Here is a 10,103-nt window from a genome sequence, read left to right as displayed (position 1 = left end):
TGGGGATCTGCCCCCCTGGGAGACCACTGAACACTCAGTAGGAATCACATAAACCTGCGATTCACACCTGGACAAAAAGAGCTGAATGCATAAACTGTTAGTGCAAGTTAACTTTTAATGAGTGAATCATAATCTACCCTGTGTTAAATGTAAAATGAATGATGAAGCTACTCTGTTTTTTCTAATGTGTAATAAATTTACTGAGTTCAGATGTGAACTTCAGCCTCTTCCTACATGACTTGGTTGAATGATTAACCTCTGCTTACATTGTGACCTTTTCCCAGAATGTYAGCCATTCAGAAACATTAGCAAGTCTTACCCTGCTGCTTCTGCTGATTATTATTGCATAAATGAAATTTAACTTCTCTGAATATGATCACAGCAAGAAGGTGTGAAATTTTCCTGAGGAAAGTTTTGTTTTTCACATCATTCTTGAATGTTTTTTATGCTAAATTGACATTTTGTGCAATTTTATACTTCCACTTGGGTCTTGGCTGCTTCCAAAAACAGTCTAAGCACTTAAAGCTAACCAGACRATTTAATGTCTATAAGTTAATGTTTTTTGGTGTATGGAAAACRAGCCGTTTCAAAAACCTCTGGGTTGTTAAGCAACAATCAACGGGAACTTCCCTGTTACCTAGCAACCTGTCACCTAGCAACCCAAACTGAGCTCCAGCACTTTCATTTAGCTAGTTTTACCGCTGAATGTGCTGCACAATGGCTACTGGAAAAGACAAATATTTTGTTGGTTGTGCAGKAGGCTCCACTTCTGCTTTTTAAAGATGTACRGTTTTATAATTATCTGTTTGCAGCAGTTTGTATTCTAAAAGGAGCTCAAAATAGGTAGAAAAGAGCAGACTAAAATCTCATTATCTAATCATTTTGTGCAACAAAATGTAATGAACATGTTTTTTTTAATAGCCCATAGCCCTGTCCTAGCCTGTTCCAGAAGCATAATAGGTCACCTTTAAATTACGAAAGGAAATGGCGTAAAGGTGGAAGATAAGTGAGGTTTCACAACAAGCACCCAGCTGAGAATGAAGCACTGGGCTGGAATGTGCTCAGTCAGTGAGTCACAATGTTCAACTGCATCCTTGGGTTAGTGTCCACAGCCGTGATTCATTCTCACTGGTGCAAAAGTCTAGTCTCACTTGTCTGAGAACGTGCAGTTCTCAGACAGGTTCACAGCGCTGACTGAGAGGATGCGTAAATGCGCCAACACTTTGCCAGCCAGAGTGGCATGGCTGTTTATTTGCAGTCTCATTCATTCATTCAGAGGAGGAGCTGAATCATATCACACACAGTGATGCTAAATTCATCACCAGTCAAAACAAGAGTATCACAGACTGGTCTTCCTACTGCGTGTGAATGAACGCTGTGTCTCACCTCACAGTGGTAACACTCCACATGGTAGTCCTTGTCCATAGAAACAACCCGGATGGTCTCTTCAGAACCCTGCAAGAACAGACTCATAGTTAGGCCTTTCCTTCACACCAGACCGTTGTTTTATTAAAGTGACGGACAAGGGACGACTAACTGCTGCAGAAAAATAAAAAACCCACGCTGCTGTCTTCAATTTGATGTAAACTAAAACATCACCTTCTGCTCCGATAAACTTAAGTCTCTATTGTCCTAGTAACTGAAAACTTCACACTATTGCAATTATTTACATATTTCATTTGCACCTCTTCTGTTTGAGTTCTTCAAATCTCTGTTTTTTATTTAAAAGATAAATAAAAATCTCCAAAGCTCACTGCAGCAAAGAGTAGCAYGTTGGACTCACCAAGTTTTTATTTTACAGGTTTTGTAAGTAAACTACAAAACCTGTAAACTAGAGGTGAACTCATCAGAACTGTAGTGATAATTTAAAACATGAGATATTTTAGCTTTTTACCTGCGCAGGAAGGATGGGCTGGTTGCACGAAGCACACTTCGGCGCAAAAACCCTGCGTTGGAAAAAGACCAGAAATTACAACACAAGTTTCATAAGTGAACATGTGTTGATCTCTTAATCTGTCTCTGTCCTTAATTGCTTTCATGATGCTAGTGGTGCAAATCAACGCTAACAGAACACCTTGTTAGCAATAATAACATTGTCTAACTGCAGCGGATGGTGAAGTTTTCCTCACGTGTGGTAGTCTTTGACACAGTAGATGTTGTTTTCCACGTCTACGGTGAAAGGCACCCCATCTAACCCTTCTTTACACACAACGCAGCGGAAGCAGCCCGGATGGTAAGACTTGCCCAGCGCCTGGAGTATCTGAGCGAGGACACAAGCAAGAACAAGCAMAGAAGAAAAAACATTTGTATTTAATACTTTCTTCCTATTAGTACAGAGTGTACAGGGTGTGGTATGCATTTTATTTACGAGTTAGGAAACTTTCAACTTCAAGATGGTTGCATTGAAATTCATTTATTGTTATCGGCATAACTGTTTTAACCAAAAATTCACCAGACACAGACAAACATCAATTTTATATTGAAAGAAATCGATTTAGAAAACATTTTTSTTTTGACTGATTTTGTCATTTTTAGGAGTTATTTTCAATTAGGTCTTTAAAAAACTAACATTTGCACATTGTTTTATATTTTTGGTCTGTCCGATTATGTGATTTTAAATATTAAATAATTGATCAGTTACTGAGTACTCGAGTATCTTTTATTACCAAATACTTTTTTACTCTCTTGAGTCATTTCTTGGTTTTCTACTTACTTTTAACGCAGTTAAAATATGTTGCGGTACTCTTACTTGGATACAATTTCTGAGTACTCTACCCACATCTGTCCTCAAAACAATGGAGAAAGTTCTTACCATYTCCATGATGAGGTGACCACACACAAAGCACTTCTCTGCCGTCTGCTGGAAACCAGAGTACTGTGGGGAAAGACGAAGTGCACAATTTATTTCCTTCAGTTCAGACACTTTAATAGATTTTACGCCAAACTATTGGCATCTAATACTGAATAACAGGAAAACTGATTATTCTCAGAGTTGCCTATAGAGGGCGCTCCTGCGCTCTTTCATTCACACCAGGATGTCTTTGTCTCTCTGTTATCCACCATCTCTTTCTGGGACGTTTTCAGGCCCAGTTAATCAAATTTACTGTGTGTTGATAGGGTGAAATGTGTTTTATAGTTATAGTTATAAAAACACTCTACATCTTGCTGCTTGTTCCGTCAGACAATAAAAGTGGCCATCTGCAGCACACAATCTCCCCCCCCCATCCCCCACCCCCCTGGGTCACGACCTGATGACACTGAGGGCTCGGCAGAAGAGACGCAGCTACCAGGTGGAGGTGGGAGGTGTTGATGGGTCGCCCGCCCCCTGCCCATTAACGCCTCTCCGAATCCACCATCTGCCACAAAAAGCCCCCCTCCCATCCGCCTCACCCCACCACCACCGCAGCCTGAAACACTCCCGCGGTGACGGGGCAGACCAGACAAGCCTCAGCCACAGGAAGGCGATTAGTCTTCATCCCGTCTTCTGGCCTCCAGCATCAGAGGGGTGGTGATGGGCGCAAAACAGGAATTTCAGAGTTTCCTAACATATCGGCGAGTTAATCTTTAAGGGGAAGCTGTCTATAAACAGGAAGCGTAGTCAGCAGCATGTGTTATGAGTTCGCCTAGATTACGAAGCCGTTTACAGGAACCAATCGGGAGCTTCAACGTTCTCCTCTGCTTCACTTTGGTAACTTAGGTGTTTCATTGTTTCAGTTGCGTTGACGTGAAAGTTTTAAACAAAAGTAACTTCGGGCACCACAACTCTGGGTCTGCCCAGCTAATCTGAAGCAGATGAGACCAGAAGTTGTTCGACACTCCTCCCGCACCTCTAAAACTGTCTGTGTGTGCAGCARGAATGAGCACATGAGGGAAATTTGGTTGAAATTAGTCTAAATTGAGGGGGAGGTGCTGGAGTTCTAATTACAGCACTTAAACGGTTTGTTTCTGCACCTTCTGTCGCCTCCCCATGATCACTAAAGGAAAATCCATAAACATGAATAAGCAGGGACTCACCAGGAAGTCCTCCTCACAGTACACCTTCCCGTTGACGTTGTAGAAGGCCTTCCCTCGTAGCCTCCTCCCTGGAAGAAATCACATAAGAAGTCTGTTAGCAGGAGCACTTAAATGGCATGCCGCTGCAATAATTATTGCAGTCTTATATAATGAAAAAAGCCACAGAAGATTTCAGACTGAAGTTGTTTTAGACAGCTTATTAAGGAGGAAGGATTGCAGGAAATCAATGCAATTGACTGAGTTTCCTTAAGCCTACATCTTTTTCACTAATGGACACAATAAACAATTTGGTTGTGTTTCACATAGGGCTGAATTGGAATGTATGTAATTGATTGACTGGATATTTCTGTAATAACGTGGATCAGTTTGCTTTGAGATGATCCAATATGACATACGGAACAGAATTTAATTTAAAAAATGTAATCCTTCTGGTTGTTCAGAAAGTTATTGATACTGCTGATAAAATACTGACAGCTCGCAGCTGAACCACATTACCTTTTTTGAGCAATAAAAWAGAAAATCAATTGCTTCCTTTACAGTTGTTAACAGAATATCTCTAATCGGATGCCTTTGCAACCTCTGAATCTTGTAAATATACAAACCAAACAGGTCACCACAACACCTGTAATTCTAAATTAGCTAAAATGCTAAAGAATAAGCACGAAGCAGCAGACATTGGATCTTATTTCACAGCTATATTTAATGCMTAAAAAAAGACTTTTATTCGTTTCCAAACAGCGTCGGAAATGTTGCTAGTTAGTTGTGTTTAATGTCACTGTTAGTTAAGAATAAGTAGAGTGACAAAGTGCTTTTGCAGTAAATCTGGATGTGTGCCACAATACRTCTCACTGCCTGTGTCTCTGTGGACTTGCCCACAGCAGCAGGTCGGCACAGAGCAGATGGCTGGGGGGAAATTGGTCATTTTAAGCGTTCGTCTACTTACTGCAACCATTGATCCCGACTCAACTCCATTCACACACCATTTACACAATCAATAAGCCCTGCTGCTTTCCAAAGGTCCTGCTGTATCTCCCTGCTTATGTACACAGCTGCCAGAAATACCAGCAACAATTGACACTATAAGGACGGAGAGGAGTTGAAAACTATGACTATATTAAAAATACATTTTTAAGCTGCTATTTTCAACCTATGTGCAAGAATTATGAATCACCTCTTTGGTATTTTAAAACAACAAGCAAGTCGCGGTTGAGTGGTACTGGGCTTGTGCCAGTGTGAAGGCTGAATTCCTCTGGTCCAGCTTTCATTCACCAGAATCCAAGTTTGAATCCAGTCTGAAAAGGAAAAAAAAAATTCTGCTGCGCGCTAGCTTCTGCAGCCCCCCCGCCACGCATCTCACACAGCCCGTCCATTCAAATTCACGTACCGGCGGTCGTGTTTCTCTGGCAGCACGATGACTTCACCCAGAAGCCTGGCAGACGAAACCCACGGATCTCATAAATCTGACTGGATTAGTCAGATTTAATTGTATTCCAGAGTCACCACTGGGTTTATTGGTCTCCCAGCATGGACACCCCCTTCATTTTTACAATGAAATTTATGCAATCGCTGTATTTCAAATGCACGCCCAGTGTCAAAATGCTGGGAAATGGCGAGGCGGTAACGGACGTATAACCGGCCGGGGATGCAGAGGAACGCCGTCCACACANTGAAAACTATGACTATATTAAAAATACATTTTTAAGCTGCTATTTTCAACCTATGTGCAAGAATTATGAATCACCTCTTTGGTATTTTAAAACAACAAGCAAGTCGCGGTTGAGTGGTACTGGGCTTGTGCCAGTGTGAAGGCTGAATTCCTCTGGTCCAGCTTTCATTCACCAGAATCCAAGTTTGAATCCAGTCTGAAAAGGAAAAAAAAAATTCTGCTGCGCGCTAGCTTCTGCAGCCCCCCCGCCACGCATCTCACACAGCCCGTCCATTCAAATTCACGTACCGGCGGTCGTGTTTCTCTGGCAGCACGATGACTTCACCCAGAAGCCTGGCAGACGAAACCCACGGATCTCATAAATCTGACTGGATTAGTCAGATTTAATTGTATTCCAGAGTCACCACTGGGTTTATTGGTCTCCCAGCATGGACACCCCCTTCATTTTTACAATGAAATTTATGCAATCGCTGTATTTCAAATGCACGCCCAGTGTCAAAATGCTGGGAAATGGCGAGGCGGTAACGGACGTATAACCGGCCGGGGATGCAGAGGAACGCCGTCCACACAACAGGTGAGATTTTTATGACTCTTAGGCTTACTTTTACTTTTTTAAAATCACACTTTTGGGGAGCAAGATGAAAAGCGGAGTGAGAAGTCGGTTTGGTCTGTGGCCTCTGCTCTGCAGTTTGGGGTCTGGAAGGTGAATACAAAGGCCCCAGTTCTGATGACTATGTGGAGCGCTGCTAGGGGAGCGGGCCGACTGAGCAAACGGGGACATTCTTTCTGTCTGAGGTCACTAGCTGGTCCCATTCATCCCCCCCCCGCACCTCTCCAGCACCCGCTCCCTGCCCGCTTCCCTAACTGAGAATAACGGAGAAAAAGGAGGGGGTGGAGGGCTCCGTGCCTTCTTCTCCCCCCATCGCTGTGGCCTTTTGTCACCAGACAGCACAGCAGAGAGGCTGAACATYCTCAGTGTTGCAGGGGATACTAAAACTATCAGCTCTGTTTAGAATTTACAATTTATTTGGAGTCTTCTGGGAGCTTGATTTAAGAACTAAGCCCCTCTTACTGCTTAATGCAATTGGTTTTATCTCTGGATTAAACATCCAAGTTGAAACASTGCTTGGGTTAAAATTGACTTACTTTTGGTTTAATTATAAAAATCAGTTTCTATATGGACAGATGGATGGAACGGGCTACAAAGTGTGGAAATACAAAATGTATTTTCTGTATTAATCCAGACCTGGAAGAAACTTTAGACTTTTCCAGATGGTGCAAGAATCCTGTGAGTGGCTGGTTAACATTTGAACCTCCCATCAGATCACCTGCTATATTCAGCGGTGACATAAATATATGAGCCGTTATCTCCTCTCATCAGGCGTCCTCACACTGAGGTGGCAGTCTGCTTGTTCAGTCCTGAATCCCAACATGCTCTCTTATTGCATGAAATATTGGATCATTCAGAAAACAGGCCTCATTCYGCTAATGCACTCATTTTGCTGTTGCCATGGATATCAGCTTTCATAGTATAAAAGTGAACTGATGTGTCATCATGGTGGAGGTATTATTTGACTGAAAAGTCCTCAGGTGCAGATTCTGCAGCTGACAATGTCTACACTCAGTCAGTATTTTTTTTTTTTCCCAGGTATGGACTTTCTACCCTTATATTCTGGAGTCAGGTTTTATTTTTCCTTTTTATTGAATTCAAGTCTGAATGTTTTATGAATCTACAGGTGAGATTCATAAATTTTACAAGATGGGTTTCTAGCAGCACTGAAACGGTTTTTAGGKAAATTAACGTGRAACTAACAAAATGTAAACAAAAATATCAAAATTCGCTTYGAGGTTATTTACACGTACACTGATTTTYAAAATAATCCATAAACTTAAACTTTTGAGAAAACAGCAGGAAAGGAAGGAGCAACAGGAGCTCATCGATGAAGGAAACTGGTCTGGCAGAGAAAACAGACCACAGAGAAAAAGACAATGGGAGAAACAGGAGGAGGGAAGAGAACTCACTGGCTTTTAAGCTACTGGAAATGTGAATAAAAAGTGACAGGAAAACCAGGTGTGACTAATCAGGAAAATGCWGMACGGTGAGGCAAGAACCCCAGCAGGGAGGCTGACTAATAACCACACAAATTAATAGCAAGGGAGCTAAGCAACTCGACAGAATAAAACCCAAACACACACTACATACCTACACTGGAATGTGAATCTAAACCAAAAGCAGGAATGAACCAATACGGAAAACCATTGATAATTTAATAGCAATTCATTCTCAATACTCCAGGCACTCCTCCTCCTTCACTGTTACTGTCAGATGGAGCAACACTGTAACTGAGTCGTTGTATTGTTAGCTTGTATTTCTCTGGACTTCTGACTAAACAGAACCAAAAACGCTGATTCAGATGTTGGAAATTTCAAGTCGCATTCCAACATGCAGCATTTGTCAACTTCCTCGACGTCATGCGCCCGGCGATGTGCTTCAACATGAGATGGATGTTTTTCCTCTGAGGAGGAATTTGTTGCAGGGTAGTTTTGTTCTTGAGAAAAGCTATATTTTCTATTTTATTAACTGAAAAATCTGAAAGTTGTGGATGCAGCRACTGTGCAGTTAGCAGCTGAAAACGTGCAATCATACCTCTGACTGTGAAATCACGTTGATTAGCAAGAAAATATGTTAAGAGGCTCTGAGCATTCAGAYRCAGTGTATGGCAGCCTGCATTCACACSGACACAGCTCCACTCACTTGATGCAGATAAAAAAAATCTAACAAATGTTTTCAKTTATCTAAAAGCTTTACATCAACATATTTATGATAGTGACGTCTTTCTGGTTGCTTCATATCTCAACTGAGGAAGTAATGCTTTTAGGTCCATTTTCTTCACACATTTTGCACACTGCAAAAACACAGATCTGGGTTATTTGGTTCAGTTTCTAGTGCCATTATTTTAGTACACTTTAAAGCTAACATACAAGAACTTTTCAGCAAGAAGTAGGAGCTTGATTTAAGTCAGTAATTTCTTGATATTGGTGAAAATGTACTAGTTATAAGTTAAATGATCTGCCAGTGGAACAAGGTATATTTCAAATATTAYAAGTTAAAATGCTTGTTCCACTGGCAGATTATTTCGCATCAATATTAAGGAATTACTGACTTAACACAAGCTCCTGTTTCTTTTTGAAAAGTTACTAGTAAGATAGTTTTGTCTTTTTTTAAGCGTACTAACATATTTGCACTAGAAACTGGACCAAAAATACGGAAACATTTTGTATTTCTGCAGTGCATTCACAAACCGAACGGCACCAAATACCTCCAGCCAGCATTTTGTATCGGCTTGCGGTTCCTCACTGTGCCTTGATTTAGCAACCACTGCTGGAATGTTTCACAATTTTAGGTGACGTTAGAGTTGCAACTTTAACAAAAGCAACTGTTAAAATCAGTTTGAACAATTTATTTCATTACTGAAATCATTTGCAAAAATATCATGCACATAACACTGGACAAGGATAAGACTATCTGTGACATCCCTCCACTGTTTTTTGCAGCTAGACACATTCCTTTTTCAGCMACCAGTTTTCAGCCAATGGTTTTTTTTWATTTATTTTTTTACACAATCTGGGTAGCTTGCACACTGACCTACTAATTTAGACTTGTCAGCCTGTTTATTAGACGSCAGAGGAAAATGGGCAGGCTGGTTCAAGATGACAGAAGCTCAACACRTCTTCAGACAGCTAGAAACAAGAAACTGAGATTAGGGTTGGGCATTTATCGTATCGGTTATCATTTATCRTGAAAAACCTCTTATCATGATAAAAATTGTGATTTATTATTGCCTTGTTAAATKTCARTTAATGATGTTAAGTAAGGAACAAARCTGACAGTATTATATAAAAAAAGGTTTTAAAAAATATTTTCTCCATTGTCAGCTCCATAAGAGCATCGATAAATATCAGTACATTTCAAAATATGACTAAATGTAATTTCTGCGTGCAGCTTAGTGATATAAATCACACTTCTTTAAATAAGACGCCTGTTTTTAAAGAGCAGTGTTTACGAATAGTTTTTTTGAAATAATGTTCATCATTATCACAAAAGTACTACAAAATATCGCAATAAAGTTCCAACTCTGTGTTGCCCACCTCTAACTGGGGTTCCAGTTCACACAGCCTCACCAAAATTGGGCGATAACGGATTTGTAAAACCTGATCCAATGAGTCTTCAGTTTTAGCTGTGACATTTAGATGTTTTAGGCTCAGATTTGRTGTAAAAAAATAAATAAATAAAAAATCCCCTGAAAACCTGGATTCATCTTCTTTGTGATAGCGATTCAGGCTCCTGAGGGGTAATGGAGCTCAACTCGTCTCCAACTGGTTCCTTGAACTAGACAATGAGTTTACGGTACTCAAGTGCTCT

The 10,103-nt window shown here is 40.7% G+C and overlaps 1 protein-coding gene across 1 annotated transcript; it reads right to left on the bottom strand.

The window, feature by feature from the left end:
- Positions 1-17: 17 nt before the first annotated feature.
- Positions 18-4,102, bottom strand: LOC103462638 (WT1 interacting protein). The gene is made up of 5 exons (XM_008405540.2): positions 4,015-4,102; positions 2,813-2,875; positions 2,130-2,260; positions 1,895-1,946; positions 18-1,455 (listed from the first exon to the last, which is right to left on the bottom strand). The coding sequence occupies exons 2-5, from the start codon at positions 2,819-2,821 to the stop codon at positions 1,273-1,275; spliced, it is 375 nt and encodes a 124-aa protein (XP_008403762.1). The 5' UTR covers positions 2,822-2,875; positions 4,015-4,102; the 3' UTR covers positions 18-1,272.
- Between the last annotated feature and the right edge of the window lie 6,001 nt (positions 4,103-10,103).

This window comes from Poecilia reticulata, linkage group LG3, assembly GCF_000633615.1.
Source record: "Poecilia reticulata strain Guanapo linkage group LG3, Guppy_female_1.0+MT, whole genome shotgun sequence".
NCBI classification, from domain to species: domain Eukaryota; kingdom Metazoa; phylum Chordata; class Actinopteri; order Cyprinodontiformes; family Poeciliidae; genus Poecilia; species Poecilia reticulata.
This window is presented reverse-complemented; position numbering and strand designations above follow the sequence as displayed.